Below are 27,059 nucleotides of genomic sequence, written 5' to 3'. Positions count from 1 at the left end.
TCTTCCATTTTTTACTAATCACGAACGATTATTTATTAATAACCCCAAATAAATGTTTAGAGACACATTAGAGAGTAACCCGTGATGTAACCGACAGCCATGTACAGCAGGTGGCGCTGTTTCCCAACAAACGCTAGCTACACCCGTTTGAACGCCAGCAGCCGTCTGTAGGATGTCGTCTTCGGTGCAAACAGCAGGGGGCGCTCTAGCCACCAACAGTCGCCAGGGAAACCCACAACAACAGCGGCAGCAGGGAGTTTCCTCCGCCGCGCTTCTCCTTCATTATTAATCATTTTATTATTTTTAAATATTAAATATTTAATTGGGTGAGAATGACTTCGGCCTTACAGCCTCACAGCGATGCTCCAAACGGGACTTACGTTTTTTCAAGTCGTCCCAGACCTGCTCCGACCCGCCTCAAATACAGAGACCCTGCGGTGATGCAGTAAGACCTGTAATGTTACTTATTAGAAATTCTAGTTTTAGAAAAAAATCAACTATAAAAGTTTTATTAGTAATAATATCAGATATACAGATCTATAACCCATCCTGACTAACTCATTGGTTATACTGTCTGGACCCCATACCCCTACATAGGGTCCCACAGTGGGACATTCTCAGTGTCCCAGCAGAAAGGGATAGCAAGACACTCAGATACAAAAAAAATGTAGATAAATAATTCACACTATATGCACAATAAAAATAAGAATTAAAAAAGCAATAGCAATATTGTGTGTGTGTGTGTGTGTGTGTGTGTGTGCAATACGCACATAGTATTGTTACAATGAGGGACCTCTGTTCCCTGAGCATGTGTGTGTAGTTAAGTGTGTGTGTATGTGGTCCAGTGCTGGTTGTGGAGTCTGGCATCAGCAGGAGGGAAGGACCTGCGATACCCCTCCTGAACACACTTGGGGTGAAGCAGCCGGTCACTAAAGGAGCTGCCCAGTGCTGCCAGAGTCTCATGCACGCATGGGGTGGGAGCTGTTCTCCAGCACGGATGCCAGCTTGGCTGTCATCCTCCTGTCTCCCCCGTCCGGACTGGGTCTAAGAAGCACCCCAGGATGGGGTTCTAGTCATATATTACCATTATATTACATACATGACAGCTCTCATTGTCTTATCTATGTCTTTACTAGTTCAATTTAAGAGACACTGCATATCCAAATGTTTGTGGACACCTCTTCTAATGAATGCATTCAGCTACTTTAACTTTAACAGACGCACAGCTAGTCCAAGTCCCGGTAGAGACATGCTGCCAGTAGAATAAGCAGTAGAATAAGCATGAAGCTAGGCGTGGGCTAGAGGGGTATAAAGCCCCCCAGCAGCATTGAGCTGTGGAGCAGTGGAGTAGCTGTGTTCTCTGTAAGGATGGATGGTGGTGATCCACCAGTACGCCTCTATCAGTGCCACTCCTGGCTCATTATGCGGCTGCCTATTCAGTCCTCATACCTTACCTTCAGATGCCAGTCCTGTGTTTCTCAGCTTGCTTAGAAATGCATATGAAAAGTGTGTCCTTTTGGAGTGCCTCAAACTGCGAATTACACTTTCAGACTGTAGGGGGAGCCCAGGAGTAAGAAATGTCAATTCTCGCATATTGCTGCTTTAACAGGAAAACTGGATTACGGCTTGTATAACTGGTTGTATTTGAGGCTCAAACGTCTTGCTATGAGTTTAAATTGGCCGTAGCGATCAAACAGTCCCTATGTTAAGATGATGGGTAGCAATGTGAAAGCCTGAGACCTGCCTGGAGATCTGAAAATAGGCCTTATTGCCTTATTGTTATTTATTTACTTATTCACTTCCCATTAACACTTAATTTATTAAAGTTAGGTGATATTAAATTGCATAATTTGCATTTATTGTGTTTTTTTTATATATTGCAGAAATGAACGTCCAGTTGTGTATGGAAACATTATGTATGATCAGCGCATCGTCAGAGGCAATACCTACGCACAACACATTTTACCACATGTAAGTACGGTTATTAATGTACTGTGAAATGTGCCTGGCTAAAAGGTGACACTAAAATTTTATAATTTATACAGAATTGATCAATCAATCCTCACCACACTTTATCTAAAATCAGTGATTTGGCAATATGCCTTTAACAGACGTCTCAGCCTGACCCTGCCGAGATTCAAAGGCTGCAGGAGGCCAAAAGGAGAGCCCTGGCAAGAAAGAGGGCGAAAGAGCAGTTCCACTCAGGGACCCCAGACGCACTCGAAGGGAGGAAACACACTGATGTGCAGACTGGTTAGCAATACCTGTTTCAGAAAGAGCTTCCACTGTGGTGCTGCTTATGAATGTTCATCATATTGGTGATACTAAATGAGCCTGTAATTGATTCTGATGATTCTGCATTTGATTTGTGTCTCAGAGCTATACTTGGAGGAGCTGAGTGATCACACTGAGGATGCCAGCGTGGGATGTCAGACGGACGCATTCCTCGACAAACCAGCCACTCCTCTCTTTATCCCTGCCAAGTCTGGAAGAGATGTAGCCACACAGATAGAGGAAGGAGAGGTACAGATGCACTGTTTTGCACGTCTGGAAGCTTCATAACAATATATGTCCAAATGTTTGTGGACACCCCTTCTAAAGAGAGTGCATTCAGCTACTTTTAAGTTACACCCATTGCTAACATGCACACACAACTTGTCTAGTCCCTGTAGAGAAGAGTACTGCCAATAGAATAGAATTCTCTAGAGCACATGAACATGAACCTGCTGACACTATTGCCTTAAGCCAGGCGTGGGCTATAGAGGGGTATAAAGCCCCCCAGCATTGAGCTGTGGAGCAGTGGAACTGTGTTCTCTGGAGAGATGGATGGTGGTGCTCCAGCCACTACTTTAAGGATGGGTTGGGGAGTTGGGGATTAGGTGGGGTGAAGAAACAATGAATGAGCAGGTGTCCCAATACTTTTGTCCATACTTTTCTTAGGCCCTTTAAAACAATGACTGCACAGGCGTAAGACAGCTGTTCATGTGAACGAATGTTCGCTTTCTTGTTACAGCTGTTTCACTTTGACACAGAGGTGCAGCCTGTGTTAGAGGTGCTGGTAGGAAAGACCATGGAGCAGGCTCTGCTGGAGGTTTTGGAGGAAGAAGAGCTGGCATCCCTGAGGGCTCAACAACGCGCCTTCCAGGAGCTGCGTAATGCTGAAATGGTGGAGGTGCAGCGACTGGAGGAGCAGGAGAGGCGCCATCGTGAGGAGAAGGTAAACTTCTGGTATCTTCTAGTGTCCTGCCTGTTTCCTGTTAGTTAGCAAAGAACTACCAATTGAGGACTTACACCGATTAGCCAAAACATTAGAACCTGACAGGTGAAGTGAAAAGCATTGATTATCTTCATCTACAGTGGCATCTCTCAAGAGGTGGATATCTTAGGCAGCAAATAAAACAGTCAGGTGATGTGTTGAAACGTAAGAATCTGAGACACTTGGACAAGAACCAAACTGTGATGTTCTAGAAGACTGGATCAGAACATCTCCAAAACATCAGGCAGGTCTTGTGGGTTTCTGGTATGCTGGTATGCAGTGGTCAGTACCTACCAAAAGTCCTCCAAGAAAGGACAACCATGGAGGCCCCACCTCAAAACGTACAGGTTTTAAAGATTAACATTAGTCTTGGTGCCAGACACCACAGGACGCCTTCAGAGGTCTTGAGGAGTCCATACCTCAAATGGTCAGATGTGTTGTGGTGGCACAAGAGGCACCTACTGTTCTAATGCTCCCAGTGTTGTAGTGTTGCAGTGTGTTGGCTATAGCAGCTTTGTGATGCCTCGTGAGGCCAAAAATAGACCCTGATAAGTCCTATAAATAATTTTCCTATAATTGTTAATCATAATAATTTATAATAATACTAATAATATTTTGTAGAATCACAGACTTAAGCAGCAGAGAGAAGTTCTGGAGAAGGAGAAAGAGACAGCAGAGAAAATAGCTGCTCGAGCGTTCGCTCAGAATTACCTGGCTGACCTGCTGCCCTCCGTCTACACTACTCTGAGGGACCACGGCTATTTCTACGACCCAGTGCAGAGAGGTGTTTCTCCTCCTTCTTCTTACTTTAAGTCTAAAATATGGCACCTGTAGGCTAAGCACTGAGTCAGGTAACATTTTTTAAATCAGTGTCTGATATTCTGTCTCCTGTGTCTCAGATATAGAGACAGGATTCCTTCCCTGGCTGATGGCAGAAGTAAGCAAGACTTTGGAGAAGCGGCAGATTGTGCTCACAGTGCTCGACAGTGAGTTTACAATTGGTTGTTTTTTTCTTCATATCGAAGCAGATTGTATTTATAGACTTTACAAAGTTAAAAGTCAGGTTGGCTTCAAAATTTTAAGTAAATAAGAAATTTACATTACACCAGAAATTCATATTTTCAGTGCTGCATTTTACGTAAACAATATGGTTTAAGCTGAGTTTACTGTTGTAAAGTTGTATTCAGATTTGTATTCTGAGGTGGGTTTCCCAAAACATTCATAAGACCTCAATACTTTAAAACCTCGTACTTAAAAACATACTTATAATTACAAGTGTAACCCTTTATAGGTAATGCATTACTTAAACTTGTTTGTCAAACAAATAAAAGTAGAGAAGATTATTTGTTGATGTACACATGGAAATGAAATACATGAAATTACATGTTTTATGAATTGGCCTGCTAAGCTTGTTATGATGTAACCAATAAATGACTGACTGAGTAATTATTTAATCAAAAAAAAAAAAAAAAACTAGTAACCTAAAAAAGAATTCGGATATATTATAAAAAAATCTTATTCAAAAGCGTCTTATTCAATATATTTAATATTACGTCAACAATTATGATATAGTATGTGTTATTTAGTGAAAACAATTGTTTTAAAAATACTAATTCTGTCGTCTTTATCATTCTGTTACAGATCTCATCCAAGAAGTGGTCAACTGCAGACAGGAGCTGTTTCAGAACGACAGCCCCCCATGATAAGGCTTTCCTCTGCTGGTAAATTCTCACTTTACTGAACATTTCTGTCAGAAATCTTATCACTCCTTTGGTAAAGTAGGTCTGAAAGTGGTATGGGCTTTAGTGAAGCACTGTTCTGATTGTTCCTTAAAGGTCAGAGATTGTAATGAATGTGTAACTCCATGTTTTTCAACTCAGGTTGGGAATTGCTGCTCTTATGTTGGTGTTAATCTATTCATTTGAAACCCACAGCATTTAGAGAAGTACGCCACTCAACACCATGTGTCAGCGTCACCAGTAAAACACTGAACATGAAAATATGCCCATTGTTTTTTTCTCTTTCTATCAGTGTTGTCTGATATGGCATTTATGCATTAATTTAATCAGGGAATAATACAATAAATAAATAAATAAATAAACATAAATAAATAATTAAATGTGTGAGCTGTAATTATTATCTGGAAATGGAATGGGTAAAATTTATACAAACAAACAAATACACACATAAAAAGTGAGCTGTAAAAGAGCACTCACTTTCAAGTTTGGTTTTATTTTGGTTAATTGTGGTCTATATGAGCATCCATCATTTTGATATTTGATTAATAAGACTTTGATATGTGAATAAAGACTCACAGCAGTTACAAACAATAATATAAAATAATAAACAACCAGTTAACAATAAATAACCAATAACAATAAATAAATCATTTGAATAAGCAGAGCTTTAAATCACTATTTTTTCCTAATTTGTTTAGATGTATGTTTTTTGTGTTAAATCTCACAAATGTTCCAGTCAAATAATAATTAGAGAAGTACGCCACTCAACACCATGTGTCAGCATCACCATTAAAACACTGAACATGAAAATATGGCCCAGTGTTTTTTTCTCATTTCAACGTTGTCTGATATGGCATTTATGCATTTAATTTTTTAGGGAATAAATGATTTGCAGCAACATTCAAAAATGACCAGTCAAATATTACTAAATATACTTTCCAAACATTTCCCCAAATACTGATTTCTTTTAATAGAATCAGGAACAACATGACATGCTCTTGTTCTTCATTTTCTTATTACAGGTCACTCCCGAGGCGAGCTTTGACTACCAGAACATCAAAAGTTCAAATAAATCAGTGTATGATATCATGTGTTTCAGTTTCTCTACATTCATCAGTCTTAAAAGACATTCAGTGGGAAAGCTGTGCCTTAACCGAGCAGCATCCTGATCTTGCAGCCGGTACTGTGTGTTCTCTAGCAGCACTTCTGGGTGGGATTTAAAGCAGCATGAACACTTAAATACACCAGCCCACACTCAGCGGAGCAGCCCAGAGGGGGTCTTTTCTTTCGGATCAGGTCTTTCCAGCTCTGGGTCTGTTCTCATGCAGTCAGGGAAGTTTCCAGTCTTGATGATGTAAACATGCTGAATGTTGAAGACAGTGTAGTCCACCCGATGACCCTCTTGATTTGTGCATTGATTGATAATGAGCAAGCTTGTGGTGCTGGGAGGATGAAAGCACTCCCAAGCTGTCAATCACTTTGTTCTCAGACCTCTTTAAATATCACCAATCATGAAGAGAAATATTAGGGGGGACATAGTAGCTTAGTAGCATGTCATGACATCAGCTCAGCTGCCAAATACACGAATAAATATATATATATAATTAAATAAATAAATAAATAAATAAATAGTTAAATGTGTGAGCTGTAATTATTATCAGGAAAAGGGATGGGGTTAAAATATAGTCATCCACCAGGGGGCGAAACAAACAAACAAATACACATATGCACATCCAGACAGCACTGGTTTTACTGCTGTAAAAGAGCACTCACTTTCAAGTCTGGTTTTATTTTGGTTAATTGTGGTCTATATGAGCATCCATCATTTTGATATTTGATTAATAAGACTTTGATATGTGAATAAAGACTCACAGCAGTTACAAACAATAATATAAAATAATAAACAACCAGTTAATAATAAATAACCAATAACAATAAATAAATCATTTGAATAAGCAGAGCTTTAAATCGTGAATTTTTCTTAATTTGTTTAGATGTATGTTTTTGTGTTAAATCTCACAAATGTTCCAGTCAAATAATAACTAAGCAGTAAAAACTGTAGCACAAATGTTAATACTAACAAACACTAGAAATACTAACAAAACAAATAAATACACACATGCACACCCAGACAGCACTGGTTTATGGCTATAAAAGAGCTTGGTCCATTTTGGTCAAAATTGGCTGTATATAAGCATCCATCATTTTGATATTTGATTAACTATTATATGTATATGACTATTATATGTAAATAAAAAGACTCACAGCAGTTACAAATAATAATAATAATAATAATAATAATAATAATAATAATAATAAATAACCTGTTACTAATACATAATAAATAATAATGAATAAATATTTTTAATAAGCAAAGCTATATTATTCTATATTATTAATATGTTATTAGCTTATGTTTTGTCTCACAAATGTTCCAGTCAAATAATAACTAAGCAGTAAAAACTGTAGCACAAATATTGCATATAAAATACTAACAAAACAAACAAATGCACACATGCACACCCAGACAGCACTGGTTTACTGTGGCTGTAAAAGAGCACACCCTTTCAAGTCTGGCTCATTTTGGTCAAAATTGTGTCTATATAAGCATCCATCATTTTTATATAACAGCAGTTACTACTACTACTAATAATAATAAGTAATCAATAACAATAACAATAAATGGATCATTGAAATAAGCAAAGCTATATTATTATATATTATGTTTTTGTGCTAGATCTCACAAATGCATAATAATAATAATAATAGTAATAATAATAAATAAAATAAAATAAAATAACAAACAACCAGTTACTAATAAATAACCAATAACAATAAATAAATCATTTTAATGAGAAAAGCTATATTTATAAAAATCAAATCAAAAATCAAATCAAATTTTATTTGTCACATACATAGTCATACACAGTATAACTTGCAGTGAAATGCTTTTTTGACAGTCTGCCCACATCAAGCTATACAATAAAAATCTACATTTAAACTTAACTAAACCTTAACTTAATGAAGTAAAGTGCAAAAGTGCAAAAGAAAAATAAAATAAAAATGAAGAAAATAAAAATAGAATAAGTTACATTTAAGTTAAAGAATAGAATATAAAAATATGAAATATAGAAATATAAGCAAAAAAATATATATATATTATTATTATGTTATTATATTATGTTTTTGTGCTAGATCTCACAAATGTTCCAGTCAAATAATAATTAAACAGTAAAAACTGTAGCACAAATATTTAATACAAACAAACAATCAATAAACAAACAAACAAACAAACAAACAAACAAACAGACGTATTTTCTTAGCAGTTTCCTAATCCAGGACCTTCCAAACGACCACGCCCCTTCCCTGTACCGTGATAGGGCATATATTTGCATATTCATGAAAAAACTCCCTACAGCTGCCCAGGAGGCGGAGCTTACAGCAGGCGCTTCAACGCTGAACCCAAGCAAGGCTCGCTCACACGCTCTCCGCCGCCGTGCACGCTGCCTCACGCTGCCTCACGCTGCCTCACGCTGCCGGTACACCGGAGTAAATGTCTCCCGAGTGGGCTTTAACGCTAAAAACCACGACATGTAACTTCTGGACGTTTGCAGAAGACGATATCTAAGGAAATTAGACGTTTAAAGTGGACTCAAACCTGTACAAGGTAAGGTTTTGTGTTTACGTTGTTGGAATCACGTTGTAGTACTTTGCTAGCTATATTTTATAAAAGTTTTGTTAGTGGTAAATTGCGTTAAAAGTAGAATATATATGTTTTTAAAGCTGTTAAGCACTTTTGGTGAAGTTAAAATTGGCTTTTTATTCGAATTAGTTGACAATTTATCCGAACTCCCCGTTCCACCTTAAATGGTGCAGCAGTTACATTCTGGCGCCTGAGGCGCCAGAATGTAACTGCTGCACCATTTAAGGTGGAACGGGGAATTCGGACGAGCAGCTTAATTCAGCCTAATTTCCAATAGTTTACAACTTATATTTGTGCTATTACATTTTAGAGCCATTTTAATAAATTAATTTACTTACTAATTTATTTTTACATCTTATTTAACAGAATAATAATAAATATTCAGAGTTTTAACCCTTCCACAATTCCAGCTAGAATGCATACAATTATATACCAGTTTAATCAAAAAAAAAAAAACCAATTCTAGCATCAGAAATGGTATAATAATTGGTAATAAAATAGAAAAAAGTGCAGCTTTTAACCCCCCTGGCTCTTTCTAGTTGTGTTACCCTACCCCACACTACTCCTCTTTAAAGTCCAGGCTGCATTACATAGTATTATAAAAAGACCATAGGCCTGTATAGCACTGTAATGTTAGCCAGATGTGGATCTGGCTGCAAGACTTTTGCTCTGGCATGATAATATGATTAGAGCGGATGTATGAATCATAAAGTGCAGAAATCATTAACCTTGACAGTTCAGGAAGGGGACGGTGCTGTATTAGTTACAGGTGCACACCCAGACAGCACTGGTATCCATAAGGCTGTAGAAGAGCTCACACTTTCCAGTCTGTGTGTTTTAATATTATATTATATTTCTTATACTAGATTTCTGTTACTACTATTTAAAATTTTTGAAAAGTCAAAAGTTTGGACACTATTGAATGGGTTTCATCATTATAAAGACATTTATTAGATATAGTCTTTTACTTAAAGGCTTGGTTTTTTTTTCTAAGACACATGCAGATAGTAAAGTCAAAGTTTTTAAAAGCGAAGAAGTGAAAAGTTGCTCAGCATATGTGGCTCAATCAGCATAAGGCACTGGGAAAACATCCCAGCTGCTTGAGCGAGAAGCTATTTGAAAGAGTGGCAGGTGTTTTCTAAGAAAAGCGGTTCTGTGTAGCACATAGAAAGACTTCGTTGACTCACAACAATAGTGCAACGACCAGCAAGAGGGGTTTCTTTGTATGTATAGATCCAGTTAACCAGGCGAGCTGCATTTCAGTGCTGTGGTTCTGTGTAGAACCATTGGCTTTATTAAGTTTAGTATGTGGTATTTTGTTGCAGTAATGTCTTCAGTGTTATTCTAAATGTGGGGAATGGTGAAAATATGGAGACCTTATCAAGTGTATGGGTGTTGCGATCCACTCAAGCCCAAAAAATATTTACATGGCACTCTATTCCAGAGCGACTTACTAAAGTGCTTTGCTATTTACCCAAGAAAAACCTCAGCTAGTTTGAATAGACTAATAATTAAAAGATACCTCTAATCTTAGACTCAAGGAGGAGACCATAATAATCTACTATTCACCCAAGTACTCAAGTATACAGTAGGGTCTTCAGTCTGCGTTTGAAGACAGCGAGCGTTGGACTCTGCTGTTCGGACACCCAGGGGAAGCTCGTTCCAGCACTTGGAGCGTTGGATGGCGGGTCGAGCCGAGTCGTACTTGAAGCTCGAAGGGCTCTTGGTGCGGATCGGCTTTTGACCATTGACATTTTGACCATTGCCATCAAAGACGATGAGATTCCTGATACTGGGGGTGTAGGGGGACAAAACCTACACAAGTAGATGTCTATAAACTTTTGACTTTAGATTTTGTTGCTTTATTATTATTATTATTATTATTATTATCATTATTTTACTGTATATGTACACACGTGGTAGTTTAATGTATCTTCGGTTAGTTAGATTGAAATCAGATTGCTGTTTGGTACAGAATATGCAAATTTGCTTGTTGTGCAGCAATTATTACTGGTGTTTCGGTTGTACTTTAAGGGGGGGTTTGGTTGTTGAACGTGTCTTGGAGAGATGGATGCGTTTACACCGCTACAACGTGGCTCAAACGTGTCTCCGACCTCCTCCTGATGTGGTCTGAGCGATGGGATTTGTATCTCGGAAGCATTTACACTTGCATTTTTATGTGGTTTGGCCTAATCCAGTTATAATCCTAATACTCAAGTGATTCTCAAGCATGACGTGACCAGGTATACACAGGGTCTTTATTTGAGTCAACGCTTAAACACTAAAACTTGATTCTCATTATCATGTTTTTATCTAGCTGTAGGTCCAAGATGTCTGTAAGCAGCCATGAGAACAGGAAGTCCAGGTCAAGTTCTGGATCCATGAATATCCACCTGTTCCACAAAACATCCCACGCAGACAGTCTGCTTACGCAGCTCAACCTTCTCCGCAAGCGCCGCGTGTTCACGGACGTTGTTTTGCGGGCTGGCAACAGGGCCTTTCCGTGCCACCGGGCCGTCCTGGCCTCCTGCAGCCGCTACTTTGAGGCCATGTTTAGCGGAGGCCTCAAGGAGAGCAGAGACGCTGAGGTAAACTTCCATGACTCTTTGCATCCAGAGGTCCTGGAGCTTCTGTTGGACTATGCATACTCCGCCCGAATCATCATAAACGAGGAAAATGCAGAGTCGCTTCTAGAGGCGGGCGACATGCTCCAGTTCCACGATATCCGGGATGCCTCGGCCGAATTCCTGGAGAAGAACCTACACCCTTCTAACTGCCTCGGAATGATGCTACTTTCAGACGCCCATCAGTGCCAGAGGCTGTATGAGCTGTCCTGGCGCATGTGCCTGGCCAATTTCGCCACCCTCTACAGGACCGAGGACTTTCTTAGCTTGCCAAAAGACAAGGTCCAAGATTTGATCTTCAGCGAGGAGCTGGAGGTGGAGGACGAGAGCGTAGTGTACGAAGCTGTTATAGACTGGGTGAAAGCAGACATGGAAAGGAGGCTTGGCGACTTACCTGTGCTTCTTCGCTGTGTGCGTTTAGCCTTGCTTCCGGAGACGTACCTTCTCAAGAATGTAGTTTCTGAAGAGCTGGTGATGGGAGACAAGGTCGGTCGAGAGATTGTGGAAGATGCCGTGAGGTGCAAGATGAAAATCCTGCAGAACGATGGCGTAGTCACTGGTTTCTGTGCCAGGCCGAGAAAGATCAGCCAGGCACTCTTGCTTCTGGGAGGCCAGACCTTCATGTGTGATAAAGTCTACATGATTGACCACAAGACAAAGGAGATTACCCTCAAAACAGACCTCCCGAGTCCTCGTAAAGAGTGCAGCGCCTGCGCCATTGGATGCAAGGTTTATGTTACAGGAGGAAGAGGATCTGAAAACGGAGCTTCCAAAGATGTCTGGGTCTACGATACCTTGCATGACGAGTGGTCCAAAGCTGCACCAATGTTCGTAGCCCGATTTGGCCATGGCTCAGCCGAATTGGACCATGTCTTGTACGTGGTAGGTGGCCACACCTCTCTCGCAGGGTCTTTTCCGGCCTCTCCGTCTGTGTCGCTCAAACAGGTCGAACAGTATAACCCACAGTCCAACAAATGGACGTTGGTAGCCCCTCTTCGAGAAGGTGTGAGCAACGCTGCTGTTGTTGGAGCCAAGAACAAGCTCTTTGCTTTTGGTGGGACTAGCGTGAATAGAGACAAGTACCCCAAGGTGCAGTGCTTTGACCCCTGCGAGAACAGATGGACAGTTCCGGCCACCTGCCCTCAGCTTTGGCGCTATACAGCCGCAGCCGTGGTGGGAAATCAGGTTGTGGTCATTGGAGGCGATACCGAATTCTCAGCCAGCTCTGCTTATCGTTTCAACAGCGAGACCTACCAGTGGACTAAGTTTGGCGATGTTACGGCCAAGAGGATCAGCTGCCATGCTGTGGCCTCTGGGAACCGGCTGTATGTAGTTGGGGGATACTTCGGGGCACAAAGGTGCAAAACGCTGGACTGCTACGACCCTTCAACAGACTCTTGGGACAGTGTAACTAGCGTCCCGTACTCCCTTATCCCTACTGCGTTCGTCAGCACATGGAAGTATCTGTCATCCTGAAGAAGAGGAGATGCGCTGGTTGGTAAGTCGAAGAACTGTGTTAAACTCTGCTACCTGAGGAAGGGTGATGTAATGCGTAGTAATGGCTGAAGTCACAGTCAGACACTTCTTCTTACTCTTTCCCAGATCAGTCGTGGGAGTTGATACCACTTCATGTCACAAGCAGAGAATAAATTGGGAGGTTAATGAAAGAAACCTGGTCCTAATGAGTGCTGTCGGGTGTCAAATAAAGGAGAGGAGTCAGTTAATGGAGTTGAGCAGGAATGCAGGCGGCCTAATTACAGAGCAGGATCCTCAGTCTCGGCCCGCAGGCCTTCACAGAGTTACCACAGAGCCGAGCTCCGGGTAGTGCTGGCTGTCCTGTCCAGGGTTAGAGTAGAAACAGCGCTGTGTTTGGGACAAGTTCGGGCACTAGGTTCTTCTAGATGTTTTAGAAACCCAAATTGACCTCACTCACTTTTTGTAAATAAGAGTTTGATGAACATTATTATTATTATTATTATTATTATTTTTTTTTTTTTAAATGCCGTTCACTCCTCAGTTCATGTATGGAAACCAAGCTGCAGCCTGTTATTTATTTTTTTCATAGGGTCACAAAAATGCATAACTTGCATATGTCCACCAGTAAGTTTGCCCTGTCTATTTACACCATATTTGTCGTCATTTTTGGTACAAAAATGGACCTTGAAGAAAGAAATACAATGCAGAAAAATTAAATATATGGGTTCTTCATTTCATATGAACATATTTTCTTAATAGGTTTTAGAGAAAATAACTGCCTGTTTTGCCTATAGTTATATAACTGAAGGTTAGTTTGAATTTGTTAGATTCTGTGAAACTTTCTGCTAAATCTCTAAACATAAACCTAAACCTGAAACTGAGCCTGATTATCATAGCTAATCAACTGTGTTTCGCTAGAACTACAAGTAATGTTGCACCAAATAAACTGTTAAAAATAAAATGTACACAGTTACTATAGCTATACCAATTAGCATGAAGCCAGTTAGCCCCAGAGGCGGAAATCTTCACACGCTCTCCTCAAACTGTGTGAAAGTGTTCATTAATCTCTAATAGACTTACTTGTGTTGTTTCTGACTGTGAATGACTCACTATTATCTATAAACATGGGAAGATTTTGTTAACTTGGCTTAAAAGAACATAATTAGCTAAAACATCAGCTACAAACGTGGCTATTTTCAGGTTGGAAATTGTTCATATATGTGTGGGTTTGATTGTTTTCCACTATTCCTTTAATATGAAGGCTTTAGACTCGTAGTAAGTTTAAAAACAGCCACTAGTTTGGACATAAAACGGCCTTTACTGCAACACACGCTCAACATGTTAGCGAGGGTTTTGGGCGCTGGTTGGAGCGGCTGTTTGTTCCTCAGCTGTAAACAGATGGTCTGGGTGGGGACGGACTGGAGGGGCCTCAAATCTACAAGCCTGCAGCTGACTAGCCTCATGTTTGCATTTTTTTTGGTGCAGTTTCTTCAAAGCCTGCTAATTTAGTGTTGATTTTTTGCACATCATACTTACGTATAATACCAGAGCCTGAGGGAAAGGCATGCAGAGCAGTAGGAAGCTATATTTTGCTGTATTTGGCAGCCAAGACATCCAAACTAAAAATACCAGTCGCTTCAGAAGCTTCCAAACAGGGTGAGAGAAATACAGAAAGCGAGTTCAGGTCCGTTCAGATCATTTAGAAATGCTGTATCTGTACACATAACAGTCAGGTACAGTGCTGTGCAAAAGCCCCCCAGTGCTCAAAATCAACAAATCAAGTTGTTTACAGCTATTTATTTTAGCAGTGAAGGTGTTTACCATGCAAAACTCACATTTGAATATACCCAAATAAAGGTAGTCAGTGGTCAGTTAAAGATTCTACCTTTAAAACTCTATATAACATTAGGATAAACCCAAATAAACATAATGTCAGTGGTCAGGGAGAGTGTCTACCTGTAATTAACTCTATATAACATTAGAATAAACCCAAATAAACATAGTCAGTGGTCAGTGAGAGTGTCTACCTGTGTTTAACTCTATATAACATTAGAATAAACCCAAATAAACATACTCAGTGGTCAGTGAGAGTGTCTACCTGTGTTTAACTCTATATAACATTAGAATAAACCCAAATAAACAAATTCAGAGAGTGTCTACCTGTAATTAACTCTATGTTTATTTGGGTTTATTCTAATGTTATATAGAGTTTTAAAGGTAGACACTCTCACTGACCACTGACTTTGTTTATTTGGGTTTATTCTAATGTTATATAAAGTCAGTGGTCAGTGAGAGTGTCTATCTGTAAAACTCTATATAACATTAGAATAAACCCATATAAACATAAAGCCAGTGGTCTGTGAGAGCGTCTACCTGTAAAACTCTATATAACATTATAAAAATGGACAAAATTAAACCCAAATAAAGAAAGTTGGTCAGTAAGAGTGTTCATCTGTAAAAAGCAGCTCCTCTGATTTGCTTTAATGAAGGACTGATTAGATAAAATCTGTTGGATGGAAACTGGATACACTGGACACGTACCACACACACTCCTCAAACCATGTGGAGTTGTTGGAAGACGCTTATGTGGTTTCTGAAACTGCCTGACGTACTGTTATCTGCAAACATGGACTTAAATATGGAGAAAAGAGCTAAAAACAGCCTGGAAGCATCTTGAATATTGTCTGTAATTTTGTCCATTTTTATAAATAACAGTAAGTTACAGTGTCAGAAACCACATAAGCAAGCCCAAGGAAAATAAAGAAGCAAGGACACCAAAGGACACCAAACTTGCCTGGACTGTTTAGACTGAGGAAAAAATAGTTCAAAACAGATTTCTGGCTAAACTACTGCTTTAAGTCCAGGAAAGAAGATAACAACAGATGAGGAACCGGGCATCTGGTCCAGCAGAGCAGGTGTGGCTTGAATGAAAAAGAGCTATTTAACAGCAAGGAGGCACAATGTGTATGGCACACCTGAACCGGGGCAAAGGTCACATGGCTGGTTTCAGCTGCTGTTAAGGGGGCTGCTGCGTTGCCCACTTACTCAATACTTATGTTTTATTAATGTGTTTTAAAAGCCACTCGAGGAAGACAACTGAAAGGAAGCCATTATTCCCACATCTGTGTGCAGGCGGGCCTCCAGGCACACACACACACACACACACTCACACGTGCACATTCATATTCAATCTTGCCAGCAGCAATGGCCTCCAGCACAAGCTGATTTGCATAAAGCTAATAGAGATTTTATTACCGCTGAGCTTCACCCTGAAAAACCCTCTTATTGTTGTTGAACACCAGTCAGAAGCGGATTTCCCTGCAGAGAAGTGGGCGGTACACCATCACCTGCCCTAATTAATCACAATTATGTGTGATTCACACATTAAAGCGGTGAAAAGGCCGAGCTTCCTTTGTGTTTAGGCTCAGTTAGAACAGCTACTTCTGCCTTCCAGCGTTCTGCAGAAACATCTGACCTAATGCAAATTCATGTATTCACTGAAGTAGCAGGCCTGTCAGTGAGTGATGGATACTCCAGCCTCCAAGTTATAATTACACCTGCTCATTAGTCACCAGTGTGAGTGTCTGTGTGTTTGTGAAAAAATTGTAAAAAGAAAGGAAGGGAAAAAAAAGCTCCATATATATATATATATATATATATATATATATATATATATATATATATATATATATATTTAGGTGATATATATGATTACTCCAGACTACATGTTATAATTATACCTGCTCATTAGTCACCAGTGTGAGCGTGTGTGTGTGAATATATAAAATCATATACATGTATATAAGGCACATAAATAAATATAGGTGATTTATTTATATATATATATATATATATATATATATATATATATATATATATATATATATATATATATATATACAATATTATATATATATATAATATTATTACAATATTATTACAATATTAACATATAGGAGATATTATTGATATATTATTGATATTACTTAAATGTTATGTAATATATAGCAAGTACTAAGTACTTACAATGTATATTACATGTGTGTATATGTGTATGTGTGTAATATATATATTTGTGTGTGTGTGTTTACATATAGGTAGTTATAGGTAGTATATAATGCAGGTGCAAGATCGGATCTCATGTATGAGACATATTACATAAAAATACTAACATGTCTATAATACATATAAAACATGTATTAGCATGTGCATTTTATATATACGTAATATTGTCCAGAGGCAAGGTACAAAAGAGTGTGTGTGTGTGTGTGTGTGTGAGTGTGTGAAGAGGTGGGGCTGGGGAGCAGATGTGATCAACGTGGCTCAAATGAGCAGCATGACAACCGTTACTGGACGTTTATTGAGTTTATTGACACAGCCGTCCCCACTCCACACCCTCCTGACCTCCCCTGAGGCCAGCAGTCCATCAGGACGGCAGAAAGAGGAAATCTGCTTCCAGCAGGCCACATCTATCTCAACGAAGACAATTTACATCTCAAAAAGACTTACTAAGTTATACCTAAATTAAAACAAATTAAAAAACAATAATCATATATATATATATATATATATATATATATATATATATATATATATATATATATATATATATATATATACTCTGAGAAGGTAATAGCATTTTTAAAATAGCATTTTATATTTTAAAAAGTGAGGAAATATGGTTTTCTATGATTCAGGCAAGTCTTACCGAGGGCAGCTTTAGGTTGTCAGCTTCAGTGTGAACTCCTGCTGTGTGAAAATACTGATGCTGAAACTCCAAACTTTGTTTTGTTTGTTTTTGGCCATGAGAGCTGAAAACGAGTCAGTCTGGCTTGTGTGTGGCTGTGGCAGCGTGCAGTAGTCTGGATGAGGCGATTTGCTGGCTGTAAGAGTCTAATGAAAGCCTTCAGGCTGTCTGACACAGTAGCTTCACTCATAGGTACGTCTCAGTGACCTGCACAACCGGAACCTCTGGTTTGTAGGCCTTGAATCAGGCCAAAGGTCGACTGCAGCAGCACTTTTCAGTCCGGTCCATGGAGAGAGACTTGGTCAGTCCTCTGTTTAATATTGTAACACACCTGAGGCGCAACAAACATTGTCTGGCTGAGGGTCCCGAGGATATGACCGAAAACCTTTAGATCTGCCAGAGGAAAGCGAGGGATTGGGTGATATGAGGATTTGTTATTGTGGATTTTGTGGATCTCTGTGACCAAACTGATCAGTCTTTATCAATATTATAAAAATATACTTAAAACATATCAAAAACCCAAATACACTCTTCACCACATGTATTATATTGATACTTAGTTTATTAGTGAGTGTGTTTACATGCACATAATCTGATAACGGCAGAAAATCTAATTTTGGCAGTAATCTGTTCGACACGGTTTCAACTGTTTACAAGCACTTCAGTAATCTGATTACAAGAGTACATCTGTCACTCAGTAACCAGATTTCTATCTAAATATACGACGTTCAGCTTTACCGTTGCTCAGCAACTTGAGTCCTTTTTATTAACCTTGTAAACCCTAGGTTAATTAATCAGGTATGAATCCTAACTATTCTGCTATTTGGTAGCTGTTTAGTTTACTGTATTTTGGAGTGCCACAGGGTTCTATTTTAGGGCCTATGAAATTGATGGCAAGTATGATTATAATGACAGAAATGTGGGCCTAATATGTTAAATATTTTACATATTTTTTAATTTTTAATGTCATTATTGTTCCAGTGTGTTCAATTCAGTAAAAGAGCAATACTTTATCCATATCTGTGTCAATACTGGCACTTACACACAGTATCGTTATCAGCAATACCATAAATACCATATATGTATAATATCACAGATACCATAAAGCTTATTATTGTTATAATTCTTTATTATTATTATATACATAGAGCATTTTGGCAAGTATGGTTGTAATGACAGAAATGTGGGCCCACATTATTTTTATATTACTCCAAATTGCTCAAATTCAGTCATTAGTCATTATTTTGTGGTTTTAGCTACATTTGGAGTTTTCTGCTTCCTAAGGAACTCCTCTTTCTCTGGATCTGTTTCATGCGGTGTGTAGAAAATTGAACGAAATCAAGTGAAAAATAAAAAATCTGTTTGCTGATCTACAATTCAGCTCCCTTTATCCAATTTATTGGCTTTAATTCAGTCTAGAATTTGTGGTATGCTGTGTACATGAGCATTTGAACAACTGCTGAAATCTGATAATGATAGTATTACTGGTGATAGTGTAAACACTCAGTGGAATATTTTTATAACATCCAAAAAACTTTAATTACATTAGCAGGTGTATTTCATTTTCATACAAGGACTTGTGCTCATATATATATATATATATATATATATATATATATATATATATATATATATATATTCATAAAATACATAAAATGATCTCCGGCCCTTTTGTTTACTTTTCAGATGAACTGTGTAAACATGGAGCCTTGTCAGGTGTGTGTTTTGCAGGGCGAGAGCAGCAGTAGAGCTTCCTCTGGCACTTTTAAAAACCAAGCTAATTACTGAGCGTAAACAGAGAATTATTAGATATTAGAATTACATTTTAAAGCTGTTTGATTTTCATTTGGGTTTTCACCACACTTTCCCCAGTCCCCAGTACACAACACTAGTATAGGACAAGCTCCCAGAATACCCTGGGTTTCATTCCACACTGCTTCTTAATTTAAGACGGTCAGTGAAGTGAGTGGAGTTCGTCCTGATGCTGAAAATAAGCCCACAGCTATGCCATACAGCAGTATATTTATACTCCCTTAATGTGAAACCGCTGCACTGGTGTAACACTGATAGGCTTCAGCTTTTATTTTTAATGCTGGTGGTGTGAAGACTGTCCACACTTATACCTGTATGACGCGTTATATTATTACATATAGAGATCAGATGACTTGTTGATGTTTTAAATGTAAATAAGTGATCAAATCATCAAAATAAACTTACATGTAGAGGTTTTTCTGAACGTTCTAGATACTGTTATTATATCCATAGAGCATTTTTGTTTGCAGACTTTCATGTGTCGGGCTTTGGCGAGTTTATAGTCAAGTTGCTGAGCAACAGTAAAACTGCACATCGTATATTCAGATAGAAATCTGGTTACTGAGTGACAGATGTACTCTACCAGATCAGTGTGTTCAATTCAGTAAATAAGCAATACTGTATCCAAATCTGCGCGGATACTGGCACTTACACACAGTATCGATATCAGCAATACCATAAATACCATACATGTATAATACCACAGATACCATAAAGCTTATTATTGTTGTTATTATTATTATTATTATTATTATTATATACATACTTTATGAAACCAAACATTTAAACAACCAGTAAAAGCCAGACATACATAGTTATTACCATTAAACACACATTATATTAAAATGTACATTAACTCTTTTTCTTTCTCTGGTGTTATTTTTTTGGCAGTTTAGCAGCTTGTTTAAAGGAAACGTACTGAAGTTTAGTAGTTTTTTTTTTTTACACAGAGACGTGAACCTGAATGTGAAATTGCTGCAGAAACACTTTCTGATGTTTTTTTCACTTGGAATGTGAATTTTTGTGAAGCTTAGAAAGATTAGGCTTCCCTACCTGCACGTGTTTCTGCATTGTGGCAGTTTTTCTATTTTCATAGTTCTGAAACTTTTCTAATGTTACTTAACTAATAAGTGCTGTTCTTTCAAGCTTATTTCTTATTTATAAGATATAAAATAGATATAAAATGATAAGATATAAAAAGTACAACCTATAAAAAGTGAAACACTGTGAATATATAATAAGATATTTAATAAGTGTTTAATTCAGAGTTTGTATCGGTACTCTGTATCGGCAGATACGTGAAAATCTGGTACCAGCATCGGAAAGTGGTATCAGTTCATCCCTAAATAACAGTAACGATGTGGCGTATTTATACTTGTGACGATAGCATTGTGATGATTGCATACCATTGCACAAATGGTTAATAATAATATTACACAATAGGATGCAAATACTATATTACACACACACACACACACACATACACACATATTTAATACATATGGGGCATGTATTACATATACATTATATGGACAAAAGTATTGGGACACCTGCTCATCCCGTGTTTCTTCTGATATCAAGGGTATTACACAAAAAAAAAAAAAAAACAGTGTATCCTGCTTTTGCTGGAGTAAATGTCTCTACTGTCCAGGGAGGAAGGCTTTCTACTAGATTTTGGAGCAGCATTGCTGTGAGGATTTGTTTGCATTCAGTGATTAAAGCGTTTGTGAGATCAGGGTGTTGGATGATTACCACCCCACCTCATCCCCAACTCCCCAACTCCCCAACTCATCACAAAAGTACTGGATGGAGCACCACTATCCATCATTGCACAGTTCCACTGCGCCACAGCGCAGTGCTGCTGCAGGGCTTTATACCCCTCTAGCCCACCTGTGGCATTAGGCAGCATGATGCCAATAGGCTCATGTTTATTTATCTGCTCCAGGGAGTCCTATTCTATTGGCAGTACTTCTCTACTAGGGCTAGCTATGTGTGTTTGTGTGTAGTGGATTGGAGCGGAAACTTTTCCTGTAGTTCTTTGGTGTCTCGTGTTGCAAGTGATTCACCTGTTCACTGGTAAATCAGGTGTGTGTCAGCGATTAAAGAAAGATATAAAAGAAAGATTTCTGTGGCCTTTGTGAGATCAGGCTCATCTCTGTTTACACGCAGGCAGATAATAACACACCGCTGTATTAGCAGGGGGAGCCGCTTCTAGAAGCTTCTGCAGGTTTATTATAGCCTCTGGCTTATCCAGGTCTGACAGCTCAGCTAATGAATCCTCATTTAAGCGCTTAAACGCTTCCCGCTGGTGCCACTCACACACACTGTAGTTACAGCTGTCTGCTGCTGACTCAGCAAGACGCAACCCCACCGAGTCTGTCTGCACTCCTCTAATAGTTTATTGCATAATGAGAAGAACAACACCTGCAAAAACGCTTGTTTCATTTCAGCCAGCAGATCACACTCACTGCATGTCCAAAAGTATCCAGACAGCCCTTGTAATGAGCGAATTCAGCTGCTTCAGGTGTATTTATTACTGACACAGGTGTCAGATGAGCATGCACAGCTTGTGTAAGCTTGTATAGTCATTCAGCATCAGTAGGGGCTGAATGCAATTGAATTTTTTCTCACAACAATGTTCTAGCATCTAGTGTAAAGCCTACCCCCCAAATAAGTAGAGACTGTTACTGCTACAAGGGAGAGAGGAGGGGGCAGATTCCCTATTAATATAATATAATAAACTCTGAAGGAGCAGGTGTCTACATACTTTTGGACACAGTGTACATTATACACTTTATGTCCAAATGTTTGTGGACACTGCTTCTCATGAATGGATTCAGCAACTTTAGGTTGCATCCATTGCTGACACAGATGTGCAAATGCAAACAATAGAATACAATAGAATAGGACTCTCTGGAGCAGATGGACTTGAACCTGTTGGCACCATGCTGCCCAATGCCAGGCGTGGGCTAGTAGAATTTCTAAAAGCAAAAATAGCTGGATAGCAGACGTTAGCACATTTTGAGCAATTTACTAATATATGGACAAAAGTATTGGGACGCTTGCTCATTTATTGTTTCTTCTGAAATGAAGGATATTAAAAAATATTTTCTCCTGCTTTTGTTGGAGTATCTGTCTCCACTGTCCAGGGAAAAAGGCTTTCTACTAGATTATGAAGCATTGCTGTGAGGATTTGATTGCATACAGCGACAAAAGTATTTATGAGGTTGGAATCCCCAGCTCATCCCGAAAGTATTGGATGGAGCACCAGAGAACACAGTTCTTCCACTGCTCCACAGCTCAGTGCTGGGGGACTTTATACCCCTCTAGCCCACGCCTGGCATTAGGCAGCATGGTGCCGATAGGTTCATGCTTATCTGTGCCAGAGAGTCCCATTCTACTGGCAGTACTTCTCTACGGGGACTATACAATGGGTGCAAATGAAAGTAGCTGAATGCATTTATTACAAGGGGTGTCCACAAACATTTAGACATCTGGTGTAACTTTTGATCTTGAGTTTTGAATGAATGTGCTGCTTTATTTTACAGTGAACATTTTATTTGATCTTATTACGATTAAAAGGGAGGCAGTTTTACAACAGTTTCTGTGTGTGTGTGTGTGTGTGTGTGTGTGTGTGTGTGTGTATGTGTCACAGGTAAATGAATGCCACAGTCAGTGGAAAATGCTCTGAGTTTAGCTGACCTCAGATCAGACCTTAAATACCGTAAATATTTTCCCCGCTGGGGGCGAGGTGGTGAGTCATGTGGACCTTTTCATAGAAATGTGATGGATTTCAGCAGTGAACTTTTTCAGAGTTCAGTGGTTATCTAACACACACACACACACTTTTGCTCTTTAAACCCTACCTAAAAGTAAGCAGGTTGTTCTAAACAGCATAAAATATCATCACTGTTTCACTGTTTAACTGTATTTTCAAAAATCTTTGCGTAATTATTTTTATTTTTACTGTAAAGTTAGAGCTACAAGTTTTTTGGTAGCAAAAATATACAGTTTGTCTTTACAGTGGTTTCATCCAGAATCCTTTTCTTACATTTCATCTGACTGTTTTCTCTCTCTCTCTTCTCTCTAGATGACCGGTGTGTGTGTGTGTGTGTGTGTGTCTGTGTGTGTGGAATGCGGAGTGTGTGGAATGCAGGGGAGAAGGAGGGGGTCCGCAACTGGCCAGCTCACACAGGCTGGATCAACATGAAGAAAAGAAAGCGGAAGGTCAGACAGAGAGAGCTCGCCATGGCAACCAAAGACTGCCCCTCCTCCTGCTGCTCCTCCTTTGATCTGCGGAGGATCTGAGACTCTTTCACCGACCAATGCAGAAATAATGTAGTGGACCTTTTGAAAGGAGCATCAGTGGTTTTCAACCTGATGTCTGTCTGCTACGTCAGTCATTTCACTGTCCTCCTTCAAAGGAGGAGAAAGTCTGTCGAACAGAAAACACTGTTGGAGTAGAAGTGACTGGGCAGTTGCTGAATTTCTTAGAGGACTCATGAATTCGTCAGTCAAGTGTCTGTTAATTAAGCAGGGGTGGGAAAAGAGCAGAAACGGTACTATAGTGAAAGTATGGGTACTGTACCACAATCTAACTCAAAGAGAAGGTAAGAAGCTGAAAACATATAAAGAATTGAAAATAATATATATATACGCATTTTTATCATTAATCATTATTTTGGGTAGTTTGTGTGGCTTTGATTAATCTGTGGGGTTGGGTCTAACAAAGTTTCTTTAACATGAATTTCATAATTCACATTTGGTAGGATAATTAATAAATAAAACAACCAATTAAATACATTGAAATTCAACTTTTAATTTTTTATGTCTAAATGAAAATATAAGGAGTACAAAGTATTTGAATTACGCATTGACAAATACAAATATACCACAATTATAAAAAATACTAGAAAAAAATACTAGAATTTATATTAATAAATAATCTTAAGATTTATTACAGCATTTATTCATTTATTAAAATATTGTATCCAAAATAAGTTTTAAATCTTCGTAATTTAGTTTTTTTGGTGAGATGGGGAAGAATAATTTATAATTTTTTACTGGACTTTTCACAGTTTCTGCCTGATCATTGTGGTTACCAGCCTTAGGAAAAGCACCAGGTTGTTCCTGTCAAACGTCATGAGAGCATCTTCGATTCGACTTTTCTCTCAGTCCGGTTCATCCTCGTTCTTGTACTGTTAACAAATTCTTATAAACCCATGTTTCAAACATCTATTCACACAGTTCAGCAACTGCCCATTGACTTCTATTAGTGTCCACACCTTTCTGTTCTTTTCTAAGCTCACAGAAACACGCTCAACCCACTGTCTGTGGTAATCGATACTGTGACATGGATACAGCAGGCCGAGATGAGGATGGAAAACGCTGAAGTATCACTTTAATGCCAGCTCTTATTCCGGCGGAGTGCGGAAGGCTGGGTTTATGAAGGCTGGCTTTAGTCTGGAACCACCCAGCTGTCAGAAAGAGGAAGCAAAGTCTGAGACTGGTGTTTAAAAGATTATAGTCCATCAGCTCCATTTGAGGAAATCGGTGATTTATTAACTCTGCTGTAGCGTCACACCCTGAGCGGCTCTTTCTGAAGTCAGCATGGAAGAGAGATACGAAAGCCTGGGCCCAGAGAGTCCAGTATGAGCACTGTATCTGATTTCTACTACTGCAGTTAGAACACAGGACTGCATACAAGCCAGTTTCACAGACAATAACACCCTCCATATTTCCCTCATATTCAGTGGCTGTGACTGAAGTGGATCCCTACTCCCTCAACAGTGCTGTGTTATACAGGGATGGACAGGATATTTAGTTTACTAATCAGCAGTAAATAAATTCGGACACACCTCACACACAAAATTAATTCTGAATTAAAGTTAATAAAAATGTTTTGCTGTTCATGGAATCATCATTGACTGCTGTGTTGCTGAGCAGCCTAAACCTACTGTTACAGAACTACAGGGGAAAATGTCTGAAATGTACGGCATCCAGTGGCTCATACCGGTCTCTTGCTTTTATTAGCAAACGTTGTCGTTGTTGCTTAGAAACAAAGTGACTTACAATGCATTCTGGTCCACTTTCAGCTCATGTAGTGAGCTACCGAGTTCACTAGAAATGACCAGTGCATTGTGGGAGATCATGCTCAAATTGACAATTGGTCCACTTTACGATTCAGTCAAAAAGTCCTTTCCCTTTTTAGCCATAAGTCAATTTTGCAGCATGTCTTTTATTTATACTTAAGTAAAAATGTAAACCATACTTCAACTTTTACCAAAGTATTTTTTGTACTTTTTAAGTACTTTTACTTAAGTATGGGACTTCCCCTGTACTTCCTCCTCCTCTGTCTAAAGCGTAAATCCATTTCAATCACAGCCAGGGTTTTGTTTTTACCTCTTAACTCAGCAGGACTTTATGATGTGACATTTCTTAATTTACATTTTTCTAATGACTGATAAGTAAAAATGACTGTTGTATATATTTCCATGTTCTACAGTCTGATAAGCCTCTCAACAGCCCTGACCACTGTCTGTGTTTATTTTGGACTGTAAGACAGGCGGCTCGTCTGGGCTCAGACCATCTGATGTATATTCATTTTATTAGAGCGCTATTTAACAGATTCTGACTGTTTCTGATGAGTTGTTCTGAATATTTGCAGATAAACTGGATCTGAGCATCTTCCTACTTTGTCCATGTTGTACGTTTTCTAAAGAGAGTTTGTATATTTTGATGTAGTTTTTCTAATTTCCAATGTTGTTTTTTTTTATTCTTATGGTTTAGCAGTGCACCACGCCAAAATACACACAGTACACACAGCCAGTGACCACCTGACCACCACTCCACCATCTGTGAGTCAGCTTAATGCTCAGATATAAGACATATTGGGAAAAATGCCCTAATTTGTAAATCACTGAGCTGTTTGAGTCACATTAAACTAATTGTACGGCCTTACTGTAGATCTTTCCGGTTCTGTTGCTCTCACACACACTGAATTGTTACTGATTCCAACTTTCCATCTAAACCGTGTTGTTAGATTTTTGGGTAAATAAATGTTTTTGAAAAGAAAGATCATGTGAAGTGCTTCCTTACCATCACGATGGTGTTGTAATTAACCTGTTTAATTACATGTTGTATGACGAGGGAACAGGGAAAGTGATGCATTGGGTTCATGCTGCCTGCCATCAGCAGCCGGAGCAAGAGAGAGCACAGTTGTCTCTCTCTCTCTCTCCCTCTCTCTCTCCCTCTCTCTCTCTCTCCCTCTCTCTCTCTCTCTCTCTCTCTCTCTCCCTCTCTCTCTCTCTCTCTCTCTATGCTGGGTACCTGACGCTTTCCTCAGAGTGCATTTGTTGCATTGGCAGCAGTTTGGGCGGTGGCTGGTTGCACATGTGTCAGTCCTTACCCTTCCAGTGTTGGGAGCGTCACATATTCCGCAAATACTTGGGCGAATAGTACAGTGGTCACCTCACTGACTAGAGTCTAAACTTATCTTAAGTAAATAGCAAAGCACTTTTGTAAGTCACTCTGGATAAGAGTGTCTGCTAAATGCATTAAATGTAATGTGATGTACTAATGAGTGGGTTTGAGTAATTGGCTAAAATTGGAGAAAAATAACTACAGATAAAAGAAAAAACAATTAACTCACTATTATGTTTATATTTTACTATTATAATATTTTGACATTATGATAATAATA

General features: G+C 38.9%; 2 protein-coding genes across 4 annotated transcripts; both read left to right on the top strand.

Moving 5' to 3' along the window:
- Positions 1-231: 231 nt before the first annotated feature.
- On the top strand, positions 232-6,573 carry rsph3 (radial spoke head 3). 3 transcript variants are annotated; one of them, XM_072660565.1, is made up of 9 exons: positions 232-445; positions 1,884-1,971; positions 2,112-2,253; positions 2,378-2,523; positions 3,014-3,217; positions 3,878-4,040; positions 4,156-4,242; positions 4,898-4,977; positions 6,018-6,573. In XM_072660565.1, exons 1-8 carry the CDS (start codon positions 333-335, stop codon positions 4,957-4,959), a joined length of 1,005 nt encoding a protein of 334 aa, XP_072516666.1. In that variant the 5' UTR covers positions 232-332; the 3' UTR covers positions 4,960-4,977; positions 6,018-6,573. The 3 variants fall into 3 exon arrangements, with proteins under 3 accessions (XP_072516666.1, XP_072516667.1, XP_072516665.1); XM_072660566.1 differs by lacking the exon at positions 6,018-6,573 and adding an exon at positions 5,191-5,209; XM_072660564.1 differs by lacking the exon at positions 6,018-6,573 and having other exon boundaries at positions 4,898-6,008.
- Positions 6,574-8,439: 1,866 nt separating this feature from the next.
- Positions 8,440-24,240, top strand: enc3 (ectodermal-neural cortex 3). The gene is made up of 3 exons (XM_072660296.1): positions 8,440-8,662; positions 11,016-12,820; positions 23,448-24,240. Exon 2 carries the CDS (start codon positions 11,029-11,031, stop codon positions 12,796-12,798), a length of 1,770 nt encoding a protein of 589 aa, XP_072516397.1. The 5' UTR covers positions 8,440-8,662; positions 11,016-11,028; the 3' UTR covers positions 12,799-12,820; positions 23,448-24,240.
- The last annotated feature ends 2,819 nt before the right edge of the window (positions 24,241-27,059 follow it).

The sequence above is a fragment of the Salminus brasiliensis genome, chromosome 17 (assembly GCF_030463535.1).
Source record: "Salminus brasiliensis chromosome 17, fSalBra1.hap2, whole genome shotgun sequence".
Taxonomy (NCBI): Eukaryota; Metazoa; Chordata; class Actinopteri; order Characiformes; family Bryconidae; genus Salminus; species Salminus brasiliensis.
Note: the sequence above shows the minus strand (reverse complement) of the source record. Positions and strands in the feature narration are given on the sequence as shown.